The sequence below is a fragment of the Apus apus genome, chromosome 5 (genome assembly GCF_020740795.1).
Source record: "Apus apus isolate bApuApu2 chromosome 5, bApuApu2.pri.cur, whole genome shotgun sequence".
NCBI classification, from domain to species: Eukaryota; Metazoa; Chordata; class Aves; order Apodiformes; family Apodidae; genus Apus; species Apus apus.
The window spans coordinates 4421415-4437196 of record NC_067286.1 but is presented as its reverse complement, the minus strand read 5'-3'; the positions used below and the strand labels follow the sequence as shown (position 1 = coordinate 4437196).

The following is a 15782-nucleotide window of genomic DNA, read 5'->3' as shown; positions in this document are numbered from 1 at the left end:
GGTACGATGGGATGATTTTAATGTTGCAAAAATATGAGATGGAGAAAACATCGCTGGATGGAAAATTAGGGCATTTGAATCCACGCTGCCAACAACTCCCACAGAGTACCGTGCTTGCATTCTTCTCTGCACACCAGAATGTCACTCAGAAGCCTTTAACAGGAAACCCTGCCAAGGATGGGCCTGGGCTTAAGCCAACACTGTTACATACAGTTAAAGATTCTTATGTCCAGCTTAGCCATTGGGCACCTACGTGCCAGGACCATACAGCAACATCAGCAAAAATTCTAATATAAAAACTTCTAGCACAGGTATCACAACTGTGTTAAGTATGACCACAAATGGTAATGATCACAGAGATCACTGATTTCAGCCCTGGCCAGCTAAATACAAAACAAACAGATTAGAAGATAGAATCAGATCTTAAATAGAAAAATCACAAAAATTGCGTAAGAAGCACCAAGCACAGCATAACAAAGAATGGATTGGAGGAGGAATTACTTGACAGCATCTCTGGATATCAATCTGCAGTTCACCTTCAAAAAGAAAAGGCAGCCTCACAACTGTTGTGATGATTCCTCATTTCCAGCAAAGCAACTGGCAAGAGGTAATTCTTGTTAACAGCATGTTGAATTATGTATTTGTACATAAGCCTTAAATGTGTATTTTAATTTCACCTGAGTAAATTACCAGCATATAAATCCTACCCTTCTCAAATACCTCTGAAATTTTAATTAACCTGATATCATTTCAGCCAGGCAGTCAGAAATGATGAGTAACATGTGATTCCTATTCAGAAGTAAACGCACCTGCCTTCCAACAACACGTCTAATTACTGGTTCATTTTACCCTTTAAATGATGTCAAAGTCAATGTTAGCCAGTGACGAGTCCTTTCAGCTCACAAATAATGTATAAGGCATTGCTGGGTTGTCGGTTTGAAGGACATTTTTAAATGCACTGTGGCGAAGAGAATACCTTACCAAAACACATCATTTTACCTCAGAAATGCATCAGTTCACCACGAGCTTCCATCAGACGAGATCTTACCAGGAACATTTAAGCTTTGATTTAAAGTGATGTCCCACCATTTCACTCTCTTCAGTCTATGTAATAAAGATTGAGGGAGTGCTGCCATATGTTAAATATAACACGGTGCTTATTTCTAACATTATAGACAACAGAAAAAAAAAAATAAACAAACAGAACAAGCATGTTTTTTGAATACTTCAAACGTCCTCTAAAAACACTGCACAAACTGCAGTGAGACTATGAAGGAGGTCTTTACTGAACTGCCTCCTCTTCCTGACAGCAGTACATCTTTGAGGAGTAAGCACGTAAGCAAAGGGAAGCCTGCCTCAAAGGTGTTTCATCACCTTTCTGCTCAGAACATTTAGTTTTTCCAGGACATGGACCTTCAGATGGCTGAAGCTGTTCTCACATAGGCCTGATACGAGCTTAGCCACTGAAACAGGCATATGACATAAGGTATATCTGCTGAAGTTTTCAATCCCCATAACACAATTAAAATGTGACAGCTTCTCATATGCAAAGCCCTATTTATTCTCAAATCAGTTTGCACATTAGATTTATCAAAGTTACCACCATGAGCTTGACTCGCAGCACGCCAGTAAAACCTATACGTTTCCAAGGACAAAAATAAACTTCCTTCTGGTTCGAGTCATATAGATTTTATACGCAGAAGCTAGCTCCTTCTGACAGCTACCTCTAAATTTCTTGATATAATGAGAGCACCATGCCTGCCATGTTTCCTTTCCTTGGTGTGCTAACTCATCTTTTAGATCAAACAATAGAAAAGACATGAAAAACATAGGAGCCAAGAATGGTTATGTCATTCATTTATCAGTTTTAAACCGCCACTTCAACAGTTTAGAGATTCTGTTCTGGTTATAGAAGTTGCTTCACAGCTATAAGAAAAAAGATAGTTTTAAGATTCATGGGTGCAAGAAACACAGCCAGTTGAGCCAAAAGCTGCCTTAAAGCCCTGGGCTCCCTGGGCAGGCAAAGCACCTTTGGACAATGCAGGTACTGGTTTTGCAGTATCATATTTCACATACACAGGACACATCTCTGGTATCCTGCAACACTGTGAAAGTATTGTTTCCTCTGAATAATGGACATTTTGGAGAGGAAGTAGCAAACTCTACATGACAGTACTCAAATTTATTCAAGATTATATGAAAATATTAACATCCTCTTTCATTCCCAAATAATTAAAAACAATGCTGACAGCTATAAACTATGGGTTTTCGGTATGCAGTGATTTGAGTACATCCATAAAAAGCTTTCGCAGTTTTCAGAAGGTGCTTGAAGCAGATTTGGTGACAACTGGGCTGAAATTACTTTGTATTATAGTAGAATATCTGTGTATTAAGCAGACACTGCTACACACAAATTACTGACCAATCTCTGGGTAGCAAGTGGTTCCAGTGATTTAACTTATCTTTTAACAGTTACTTCTTGGGTAACTTTTCCTTTTTTTTTCCTTAAAACCTCATAAATTATAATCTAATCCATACTAGCACCATGCAATCCGTGTTAACAATCCACTTTATTTCCTCCAGTAAAGGCAAGTGCAAAAGATTTCTTAAAAAACTTGCAATGCAAAAAAAAAAAAACAACCCAACTCTATCATTACATTATTTAAGTGAAATACATCCTCAATAAATATCAACCAAAATAAAATCCCAAGTCTGCTGTCTAAGAGACTAATGAGAGTCCTACAAGGAATTGTGTAAGACACCTTCCTTCTCATTTAAGGTAAACAAAGAACCAAATCTTTGTGAAACAGACACAAAGATGGGCCTGTGAGGCTGTCAGAAGCAACTCCTGAAATGCAAAAAAATCTGGGAAAATGCAAAAAATCAAATAATCACTAGTAAGATACTTCTGTGATTCTATGAAAATTGGTGGCCTCAGTGTCTTAGAAACAAATGAAATCTTAAGAAGTCAATAACATTCAGTGACAAGCAAGCATCCAAATTCTGGTCTAATTTGCACAGCAGATTCAGAAAAAGCAGAAGAGGACCTTCAGCTTGAATCACAGGAAAATGGTGGAGCAGTAATTTTTCACTTGCTGTCTCTCTAATTAACTAAAATTGCCCACTGAAAGCAAAAGTAGATACATCTCTGTGTCTAAAACTTTCCATGTTTAATTAAAGACTAATTTTCAGTTAGGAAAAGGCAGCTATGGAAGAGTCATCTTATCAATGAAGAGAAAATATCAAGTAGGATGAATGAATGGAAAACAAATCTGTCTTAATTCAGCATATATCATATTTCTCATTGCCAAAGAAGAAGGTGTGTTTAAGTCAGCTTTACCTTTCTCACAATGACTTCCTGTGAATCCAGACGGGCAGACACATTTGTTAGGGGCTACACAAGTTCCACCATATCTGCACCCCTCTTCACAGAATGCTGAAGAATAAAAAAAGAATATGTGGGTACAAGTTTGTTTATTTAATGTTTTATACATATGCAAGATACTAAGAAAAACTTCCACATTCTAAGCAATTAACAGAAATAAACATATTATAAATCAGTCCACCTGCAAACTCAAAGAGAAGTAACTCACTTAAACAATGTGAGGAAGAACCTCAGATGACACCATAGGCAAACGACCTCACCAATAAAAGATGAATAACCATCTGGAAGAAGAGAGGGAAAAATACAACGTACAATTTTAATGGGGCTGATCTTCTGTCAATTACACCTACTATGAGCATTACGAATACAATGCTCTGGTGATCCACAGAAAACAAGCTGGTCAGATGCTGTTAACTACTTTGTTTCTCACTTCTATCACATACACTTAACTGGAATGTCTGTGAACACATTTTCCTATTTTTTTATTTTTAAGGGTAAAGTATATATTTTTGTAATTGAGAAATTAAATAGGCTTCTAGCTGAAAACAGAGAAGAAGGTCTCAATCACAAGTTAGTGCCTCTACTGAGATGTGGTTCTTGACAGACCAATCCATGAGTACTTTAAAAGTGCATCTGTCAAACAACTACGATTTGAAACAAATGCTGGGTCTCGTATCTTTTCTTTTGAGCACTGTTTAGGAGGAAGGTTTAACAGGAAGTCCACTAACTTTGCAAAAAAGTATGCTTGCAGTTTAATATGGTGGGGGGTCTTCTGCTTGGAGGGGGACTGAGGTAAGAAGAGAAAAGGGAACTGCAAGCATCAGGACACGATCTGGTTTGCACTGTTAACTCAATAAGGCCTTTGCTAAGATTAAAAACAGGCACTACCCACAAGAGACTCCCCACCCTCTCTTGGAGATTTATTGAAGTTCCCAAGTTACTCTGAGGGTTTGACTGCACTTATGAGGGAAGCTACAATTAATATTTAAACAGCAGCTCTCTGCATCTAAGCTAATAACAGAATTGCAAAGTGCTTCCTGCAAGCTAAAATCACAGATGGAGTGTTGGCAAAGAGATCTTACAAATGCGATGAAAAGGCTTGAAGTGCTAGATAACAGAGGAAATGTTTAAGATTTATTTTCAATGCACTAAAACGAAAAATAAAGTGAATAAACTTCTAAGCATTAAAAAGAATCTTTTGCAATTGTTAACCACTTGGAGCCAAAAAAAAGGACATAATCCCATCTCTTGACTGAATCAATAGACAGATCTGCCTTAGTCTAAATATGTAATTTGTAGCACGTCACACTGTTTTATGGAGGATAACATGGGGAGCAGAACACTAAAGTGGTTTACAGAAGATGGTGGTAGAACCTCATTAAGTGCTCCTATGACTGCTATATAAGGTAGTTGTGTGGAGAAACATGGTTCCTGCCCAGTAACACTTCCTGCTCACCAATGCACACACTCCACATGCGGATCTTCTGAACTATTTTGAAACCAGTCAGTTTCTAGTGTATGGGAAAAAGAGAAATAGGATTTAAGAGTAGCATCTTGTGCTTTTTTGCATATAAATATTTGTAGAAAAGTATAACTGTGCAGAAACCTGAAAGCGCTACCACAAAATACAGCTGGGAAACACGAAAAACACAACGAGACTCCAAAGATTCTCTCTCTATAGCCCTTGAAAGAATGTTTGCTCATTTCTAGTCTCAGCATTGTTAGAGAAGGTACCAGTTAAGGTCTCCATCTATATTTTTTCTAGTTTGAAGTTGTGAGTAAGCAGAGACTTTTGTGAAGCAGTAATACATTTCTGCATGACATTGAAAGAACTAGAATTTATGGCAGAGCAGTTATCTAGGGAAAAAGAAGAAAAATAATGACAAAAAGTAAATAGTTCGTCAGCAATATGTGCTACATTGCACTGGCAAAGAACTACACTGGGGTCTTAAAGGAAGTCACAAAGGGCATAAAAATTTAAAAATGTTTAGTCTACAGCAAATGTGAGTGTCCATTGAAATTCAGCCGAGCTGATGGGGACAGGCAGGTGAAAAGGCTTCAGTTAGAGCTCTCACAGAGTCTTTGCCACCATAACAGATACTGTCAAGTTACTAATGTGAAATATGTGATCCTTCAAATAAATCATATTCCCTCAGTCTGCTCAGTAATGTAGTGTTTTCTTCTGTTCTCTTTTAAGATTACTATCAGAGAAAGGCTTATGACACAGGGCTGGTCATGTAACAGATTTTCCCACAGGTGCAAAAATTGTGTTACAGCAGTGCAGCAGCAGGTCTTGACACCTACAGACACACCCAAGCATGCCATTCACATCTGGGAGATAAAGACCAGAATGCCTGCCATGGACCAAAACTCTCTCTATCCTTCTACTCCTTTCTATATATACACATCAAAATATGCCTCCTGTATGACTATCCAAATGTGCCAGCTCTTACTTGTTGAGCTTTTTGAAATGTCCCTATCCTATAAGTGTCACAGCTTAGCAACTGAAAAACACCAGTATCTGCAGAGTGACACCCCAGGAAGTTGCTCTAATACAGGTTCCTGCACTGTCTGGTACATGAGGAGTTACCCAGGCACCAGGTTGTTATATGGATGTCAGAGGGAGGATGCAGTTGGGGAAGAAGCTGAGCAATGGCCACAGAAGGCAAGAATTCAACTCTCCCTTTCAATTTTTGCACAAGCTGAAAGGTCCTCTGAAATACACAGTAAGTGTCCTTGTCTTTGTTGCTCAGGCTTTGATGGATTTGGTTCATTCTTATATTTTTATGCAAGAAAAAAAACCCCAAGGAAGAGTGCCAGAACTATCCTGCTGTTCCCCAGATGGTTCTTCCAAACCCTCTAATAATTCTTGCACTGTAGGCTTGCAGGAAGTGGGAACATCAAACCCACAAATCTCAGAATGTAGCTACAAAATCAAAATGTTTGTCTAAAGGCTACTTTCCTTAACTGCTAGAAAAAGAGCTCACAGGATTATATGCATTACTGATAGCACCAGTCTGAACTTTAAGAACGCTCAATACCTCTAATAATAGCAACTCAGTTTCAATTGCTAGCAATTTTACCCAACTTCACTTATTTGAACAATTTTCTCTAATAGTTCAGCCGCTGGCTGAAGCCTTTTAGAACATTTCATCAAAACTCCTTCATTTCCAACAATGAGATTTTTTCCTTTACACCCTTAACAGAAAAGATTAATTAAGGAAAATCTTTACATCGCTTCTGTACCTATGCCTTATGGATAAGAGGACCCAACAGGGAGCAGTATAGGAAATCAGCTGGAGCGTCCATGCTTTCATGAAACTACCTGCACCGGTGCTTATGCTTTGTTATGTGTCTTATGGGCTGTTTATAGCCTTCAAAAATCCAAACTCTATTTGGGGATGAGAGGGGGGGGAGAGACTAGGGACCCACCAGTACCCCAGAACCAGCAGTTACAAACCTTGATTCCAGACTCCATCCTACTCAGAGAAAGTTAACACAAGAAAGATAAATCGCGGTTGGATTCTATTTTGCTAATGTATTCCCATAAATAGATCCTGTCTCTGAAATTGTTTGCAGGCTGGCAGACTGGTTAAAAAGGAGAATGGTTACTGAATTCACAATAGAGGCTTTATCAGGAAAATTAAGTGAAGATGCCATTAGGGTAAAGTCTAGGAGGATAAGCCTCCATCGTTAAGAGTCTCATTCAGTATTCTGTATGTAAAAGAAACAATCTATTGATTTCAGGAAGCTTCTGCCAAAGCGAACAGACCTTTGTAATGCTAACAGATTTCTTCCTCCAAAGTAAAAGCCTTTATCGTATAAAGACCTTTCCTAAATAGACATAATTTCTCTGCAGAGGAAGAGTTTTCTTTTTCATCTACGTCCTCCTTGATGATAGGGCTGCAGAGAATGGAAACAGCCAAAATGATAAGTCTACTGATTTGTCATTTTTGTGGTAACATTGCAGGGACAGGAGAGCCTCACTGCAGAGCTCCACAAAGAGCAGCACGAAATCACTCACTGACTTGGCACTAGGCTCCTGAACATCCTCAAGATGCAAACCCACTGCCCACAGACCTATGAGGTACAGGTTTCTTCTCTCCTGCCCAGCTAAATAGAATCATCTCCTGTCCCATTGAGACTATTACGGCCATCCCCAGGATGGAAAAGAAGTTAGCAGTTAGAGCCTCTTTGAAGCGAGGGTGTGGAATCTGACTGACATTTTTGCAAATTCCTTTTATTCCTCCCTAGACCATAATGCACACGAGAGCCTGTGTGAAGGAGGGATGCCAACAGTAACTTCAAATATTTGGTACTGCCTGGTCCTGAAGATCACACTCTCTTTTTAGCCCCTCTGCTTACAAGACTCAGGGGAAGCTGGACAGTTTGGGTTCCAGCTTCATTTCCTACAGAGCAGAAAGAATTGCCTTGATTATTCTAAATTTTTTTAAGATAGCACAGTAGAAGACATCACTGTGCTACTATAAGAAAGCAGGTACTGCAGCTTGGAACCCTCATGTTGAGCAAATCTCTCTTATTTCCAAGTCTAATACAGTAAGTATTACAAAAACTAATTGAAATATTAGTATTCATTGAAAAATTAAAATATTTTTATGAGAAGATCATAAAGTAAAACCCCAATAATTATCCTACAAATTCAAAGGACAGTCACCCGACCATAAAGAGAAACAAGTCACTTTTCTTCCAGAATTATATCTATTAAATACTATTTCTTCGTAGACACAAAAAATAAACTTTCTATCAATTTATAATAAAACATCACAATGTTAATATTGCTGTTGCATTAATATTTTATAAACTTCATATGCTCAGACACATTTATTAAATGCACCTTTTAATAGGCTGATTTCTAGATGTTGCCCTGGTACAGCATAATCCATGTTTATAACTACCTGTCTCACCCTCTACAATGTTACCATAGGCTTATAACATGACCTACTGTAGTGGAACCTTTGGTATAATGTACTGTATTGCCTCCTCTTTATCTTATTTGCCCATTTCTTTTCAAAAAAGGAAACTGATTTAAAATAGAAGCGTGTCATTTATTTAGAGTTCATATTCTCCCATTTGAGAATAAGCAAATTCTCAAATTCAGAGAACTTTAACTCAGAAGCAACTAACTAGAATTCCATCAAATGGATAATCCCTGTTCCTTCTTCATCTCAATGCCACCAGTTAGCAACAAACACCAGTTTTTAAAGAACATCTGCACAATATATTTACTAAGCAGCTGACCTCTTCAGCTTGTCAGCACAAAGAGTTAGAAGAGGTTCAAAAAACAGTGCCTTAGCAGTGGGTACTTCTAGCATCCTCCACTGTCTTTCACCGATTTTCTCCCCCTCGTGATCTTCCCTTTCCATTAGGGAAATGAGTACTAGAAGAAACACCATTACAGAAGAAGATAAAATGTACCATAGCTTGTATAAAAGCAAATAATATAGCAATACTAAAAATACAAAGAACTCCTGCCCCCAGATGACAAAGAAGCTCTTAAAGAGAGAAAACAGAGTTTTGTTCAACAGGGTATTCTGTATGTGTTTCTATGGCCCAAACCCACACCTACTCCTGCCATGACATTAGGTTTGTCACAGATAAAAGCCAGCCCCTACTTGTTTCCCTAAGCAAGATACTCCACAGCTTGCCAAGATAACTGCAGTGCAGAGCAACCATCAGCCTACTCGGCAGTGTCACTTCCAATGCAGCTCAAGGTGAGACCATGTCCTTCAGACAGCACACGAGACAGCAGCTTCTAGCATGTAGTAGCAATATAGTAACCTGCAGCTTTTCTGCACTTGGGCCCCAAGTACCAGGTGCTCACATTGATCCCACCAGCTGCTGGCTGGTCTCATCTGCAGGCATCAGCTTCACTGGGGGTTAAATACCTACGGCAAAGAACATGAACTGTACTTCATGATCAAATACAGCAGGAGGCATGTTGCCAGTGCTGCTCCGTATTTACACCTAGTGCAGTTTTGTAGAAGACTGGAATCCAAAGAGACTTAAACTTGACACCTTTACTCGCTCAAAGATTATGTACTGGCACAAGGTGCTAGAGAAAAATAAACAGGTGTGCAAATCCACCTTTTACAGGTACTGGCCACAGGTGTTCTGCTCTGTGCTGTGTTCCCCACCCAAAATACAAACCACAGCTCCTCCTGGTCATGGCCCCAGCAAGCACCATCCTCTCTTGACATCATCTTGGTTCACTTTGTAAAAAAGAAGGTGTCTGGGACTGCTACACTGGGCAGCTTAACCGAGAATCTTGCTAGCTTCTCTTATACTTTTGAAATGCTTGTTTTCTAGAGGGTGGTCAGTAAAATGACTGTGAAGTCCATTGGCAATTGGCCAGACTCAGACTGTATGTCAAGTGAAAAGAGGGACATTCAGGAAAGACAAGGAAGGAGTCAGGCCCAGACTGCCTGAGTAAACAAAAATGTGCAGCTTTGGAAAAGAGACGGGCTAGTGGAACTATACAAGCAATTTGATAATCAATTGATGGAAAGACCACAATTTCATTAGCTGATTGAATTTACTCAGCCAAGTGCTCACAAGGTCACAGTTGATAACAATCCAACTATGTAAGCCAAACACCAGAATAATGAGATACCAGCTGCTGAGGTGGGTTTAGAGGACAGCTGAGAAGGTAAGGAGAAAGCACACAAACAAAACAGGGGAGCAGCAGAGGTTCTGCTCTTTGCTCTGTACTCAAGTGTGACGCTATCCATCTATAAAACTACAAAACTCTTCTCGGTTCAGTGAACTACATCCGTTGGATACAGGGTGCGAGTTATTTAACACAAAGTCTGCCAAATGCCACCAGAGTCCTTTTACAGCTGGCTGGAGTCAGAGAAGGACAAACCTGGCAGGAAGGAACTTTGGGCAAAAGAACCATCCTGGAAATTTTTCATCCCATATGTCAGAGCAGGCAGGGGAGCACAGGTCAGTCTAGCAAGAAGGATGTGAACACATCTCAGACTGGAAGACAAACCCTTACCTGGGCAGTTCATTACCCTCATGACTGGCTACCAACCTAATTTCTGTTTCAGATTTCATGTGTGTTATGTATGAAGGTTAGTTCAGCTCAGGAAGAGTCAATAAATCTCAGGTATTCTAAAAGCTGATTGTAAAGCTATTATTCCTGATTTATATTTCTAGAGACTATGCATATAAGAGGTAATTTACAAACTTAATTAGCATTATGACTGCCCAGTGGAGTCAAAATTCCAAATCCTGGGAGTACAAAACTACTACTTAGAGCTAAGTCTGAAGATCAATGAACTCAGAATCAAGGTTCAGAGATGTTGTGTTTTTTTTTTCAAAGCACTCAGAAAAGCATGAAGGAATTCCTTCACATTTGAAAGGCAACACACAGTGAGAGTAAAGAGGAAAAAAGAGCACACCAGAAAAGTGTTTATAAAAGGTTTATAAAGAATATAAAGGTTTCTAAGAATAAAGAGAAGGTTTATAAAAGCATAAGAATAATTAATATATCAGAAAGAAATTATGTCAAAGATATTTGACACAGGCATGCATACACACGGTGTGTGAGTTTGTGTGTGTAGATATTTGCATACCATATAGTATTTATCTGTCAAAGTGGTGAACTAATAATGTAGAGTTTGCGACAAGGCTATTTGAGCTGATGTAGCAGTGCATCTTTTCAAGTACCCACTGCTCTGTCATACAGCACTTGCAGAATTAAGATTAAGGTGAACTTGGAAGGCTGAGCATCTCTCTCAGAAGGCACCGAACTCTTCGCAGTGGGCCCTTTCTTTGCTGTTACACAATGTTAAATTCTTTTGGTGCTTGGTGTTTTGTTTGACTGATATGCAATCAAGTGGTAGCCATTTGTACTCAAGAAGCAGGCTGTTCATCTGGGTGCTTTCAGGGTGAGCTCAAGTGCTATTTGCCTGAAGATGCTGGATTTTTTTGAAAAATGAAACATCAGCTCCTTAAAATTAGTGCAATGAATCACAGGGATAAATACTAATAATTTTCTTTGTATTACCCCCATAATGGAACTTACTTTTGAATGTGTAAGTTATCCACCTTGATTAATACACTGCCATCTAAAATCTTTTCTAATGAACAAACAAGCTATATTTTATAAAATTAATTCAGAAAGCATAGTGAATGGACAGAATCTGCCCATTCTGCTTTATTGGTAAAAAGACATATATGAAACATTTACTGATGTCAAGCTTATTTTATGGCTCTGAGGACAGATATGTGACAATTTTCTAAATGGAAAGGATCAACAGAAGCAGTAAGAGACAAAAGTAATATAATAAAATTTGCCCTGTGATATATTACACTTTTGAAAGTATCTCTCACATCCCCAGATGATTCTGTGCTAAATAAATATTCTTGTTGCCGTTTTACTGCCCTGATTGCTCAAGGCCAGACTCTTCAATATTTTTGGTGAACCATTTTAAGTCAACAGCAGCTGTCTGCCTAGTAACCCAATACTAAGCATAACAAAATAGAGCAGAATACTTCTTCCACAAATCAGCTGAACATCACCTTTCAAAATGCAATTCAACAGTTAAAACTCTACAGCCAAACTGAAATTTACTTTTAGAAATTACATATTATCAGGTTTTATCTGCACCACATCAATGTGCTTATTATACTCCTTTAAAAAAAAAAAAAAGGGTGTAAAAATTTCTTTACAAATATAATACAAATTTTATGTATTTTAATTTAAAATTCAGTTGAGATATCAAAACAAATCTGACAATTTACTAGAAACTGCAATCACTACAAAGCAAGAAAGAAAGGATGTGAAACTTCTGACCTGCTTCCACATTGGCTGTGATACTGTGGCTCACAGTTTCTTTAGAAATCAGTTATGCATAATCAATCTTAATTTAAGGATAAAGAAACATGTTCCAGAAGCACAACAGAAGCATTTTCCCTTGTCTTATCTATTATCACCATGTTAAAAAGACCTTGATTCAAATTCCATTCAACTCCTTGAAAAAAACCTGAATTCAATAAACAGTAGATGCAGTCTCAGGTCTGTTTGACCTTACTACAGTGTATGGAATATTCAAACAAGATAAAAATAGTTTTCCAGCTGTGTCTGGTTTACTGTTGTCTGATCTTAGCCTTCCAAGTCCATATAAACACTGTCGATAGATACATTCAGCATGATACTAGCTGGATTCTACTCTGAAGTTACAGGTATCTAGTCTTTAAATTCATTCTTCGTGCTTTACCCCATAGCTCTGATCAGCACCTTCACCAATAAAACACAAGCCTATTTACCTGTAAGAAACATTCTGTCACAGTATAAAAGATTTACTCTACACTGCTTAATGAAAAGCCACCTAACATCCTCAAATAATCATGTGTGTTCTTAAAAACATTGGAACGTTGAAGCCATAACAATAATATGTCTAACATGTCGATAAAACACGATTTTACAGTAATGAGGAACACTATCTTTTGAAATCTTAAAGGAGTTTAAAAAATACTTTTAGTTGTGGCTGGAAGTGAGAATGTTGCTTGGGTGCAATCACAGCCTCTATAGCGTTACATTCAGCAGCCATAAGTTGAAGGTTGCTATTATCTTATTGCAAGCATAACAATTGGAACTGCAAACAAATACTTGTTTTGATAGCTGCACAGAAGATACAATAGTAAATCAAGGAATTATTGATAGAATTTAACTGTCTCAAGGTGACGTTACTGGGAGGGAGAAGAAAATAAAATAAAATGGCAAAGAAATTTTCTGGTCTGGATCAAGGACATGTAAAGAAAAATACATTAAAGACATTAAGAGACCTTAAGCCGTGTATCTTGAAACAGAGTAAAATGTAGGTGTTCTCTCTCATTCTCTTAATACTCGCTGCTGTTTAGGCCCAGCCTGTAACAACCAGGTCTGTACCCACTCATCCCCCACCAAAGGGGTAGGAGGAGAAAATCCAACTAAAAGCTCGTGAATCACGGCAAGGACAGGGAGGTTTTAGCTGCCCAATTTTGATAACAGACAAACCAGACACATTCAATTTGGGGAGGAAAAAGAAATAAATTAATTTATCATAACAGGAGAAAGAGAGAACAAACTCAGTCTTAAATACCTTCCCCCAACCCCTCCCTTCTTCCTGGGCCCAAATTACTTCACTCCTGCCTCCCTGCTCAGTGGCACAGGGGGGTGAGGAGTGGGGGTTCAAGATCAGTTCATCACACATTGATTCTGCTGCCCCTTCCTCCCCAGGGGGAGGACTCCTCACTGCCTTCCCCTGCTCCACCGCACATCCCTCCCACAGCAGAGAGACCTTCAGGAACCCCTCAGACACCCTCCCTCCCCCGAGGTGCAGCCCCTCAGGAGCTGCTTCAGCACAGGCTGCCCGCAGAGCCACGGCCGCTTCGGGAACAGCCACCTCCCCTGGCCTGGGGTCCTCCAGGGCTGCAGATCCACATCTTCCCCACTGTGAATCTTTTCACGGGCTGCTCCACATGGTCCTCCACGGGCTGCAGGGGAACAGCTGCCAACTCACCAGGAGCTGCAGGGACAGCTCTGCTGGGGCATCTCCTCCCCCTCCTTCCTCACCACCCTTGCTATCTCTGCTCAAGTATTGGTCTACCTCCCTCTCTCCTCTGCCCTGCAGGTTTTTGCAGTTGCCTTTTCCCCAGTCTTGGATATGTTACTCACAGAGGCTCATCCAGCTTCCCTAATCAGCTTGGCCCTGGCCAGAGGTGGGCCCAGAATTGGAGCCAGGGGATCTTCCAGCAGCTTCTCACAGCAGCCACCCCTTTGCCCTCCCCCCCCAGCAAAATCCCACCACACTAACCCAAAACAATACTATACTTCTTACGTGCTGCAAGTAACAGCTACAGTGGTATCTCTGAAAACATCTTCTAATTGGATTTTGCATCATCTTTTAAAGCTCACTCATTCTGCCAAGACACTCCACCCAAAATAAAATGCCTTTTTCGAAGCACTATCGCATTCTATTGACCAACAGAGGAAGGATGGGAATTGTCTTCTAACCACACAACAGGAAGGACTTCAGTACGTGAAGCTTACAGAGCTCATCCACAATACCCATCCAGCCTTTGCTCTTTATCAAGAAAGATGCCATGGCAGATATGGACATTCTCCTCTTAAGGAACAGAATTAACAGTTAATCTCAATTTACAGAATCTAGTTTACCTTCCAGACTTTAACAGATAAAGGCTTGAATTCACTAAGGACACTGCCAGGAAAGCGATCGAGAGATGAAAGCCCTGTATCCCATCAGAAATGCTCCAGGGCATTCTGTCTCAGTCAAATCAAGTTTATATAAGGAAAGAAAGAATAGCAAAGAAAACAAAGAAGGGAGGGTTAGAGAGCTGGGGGAAAACAGATTCAAACACATTGCTAAATGGTACCACACAACATAATGGATTCTCTTAGGTCTGGATAACTTTCATACTCTTCATACCACACTTCTGAACTTCTCAGTTGTTAGATTAAAAAGAGAATGCAAATAACTATTAACTTCAGTAACCAGAATACTACCACAAAAGCAAAGTTTTCTCAAACTGGTGTAGATTTTTAGCAATTGTTTTCATTTTCCCAGTGGCAAAAGTCATGTTCATCTCAACATCTGGATTTACCTAAAATCATCTCACCAAATACATTTTATCCTGAAGTGAAGACTCATCCAGAAGAGAATAAACTTAAATATTTTTACTTATCTGAGAGCGTCACCAGATTTTTCAATAGGGGAAAAAAGCAACACTGAAAAGCAATATTATTCTCACCATTACAGAGGACTTTCAGTCTAAAGGCAGAGATTGCTTTAGCTCAAGCTGGTGTGACAGCAGGTGTGATATGCATCACCATCAGCCTTATAATCATCATAATATGTTGCTTTTACATAAATCCTTTCATCTCAAGCTTTTACACATCATGAACAATTAAGCCTTACAACCCCCCAGCGAGGAAGATGCATTAAGAACCTGAACCTGCCAGGCATTTTTTTCAGCACACGGTTAACTACAGAAATATAATTTAATAAAGCAAGTAAGAGCAGAAAAGCAAATATAATCTTTGTGTGTATAAACTTTGGCTGAGCCAAGAGCATTTTAGAAACCCAAGGGGCCACACTCTCTGCTAGTGTCAATTAGTAAATCTAGATCAATTTACACAGTGACAAAGAATTTACCCTCTAAATTCTTAAGCTACAAGACTCTAAGGAGTACATCTCTGTCACAGTTTCAGACCATTCTGCTGACTTATGTCCTTACATAGACACATAATGATGCAAACATTTTAGCTAGTATCTAGAAAGTATGCACAACTTTGACTTAAGTTTCTGCCATCTGTTCCCTCTCTGCTTTTTTTCTATAGAGAACTCATTGGGTAATGACAGGTAGGGGA

At 39.2% G+C, this 15782-nt stretch overlaps 1 protein-coding gene across 4 annotated transcripts in view; it reads right to left on the bottom strand.

The window, feature by feature from the left end:
* The window catches only part of NELL1 (neural EGFL like 1), a 287360-nt gene that overhangs the window by 64028 nt on the left and 207550 nt on the right, over positions 1 to 15782 (bottom strand). For all 4 annotated transcript variants that reach the window (XM_051622053.1, XM_051622049.1, XM_051622050.1 and 1 more), the window contains one exon: positions 3341 to 3436. In XM_051622053.1, coding sequence (XP_051478013.1) covers positions 3341 to 3436 — 96 coding nt within the window. The remainder of the gene's footprint in view (positions 1 to 3340; positions 3437 to 15782) is intronic.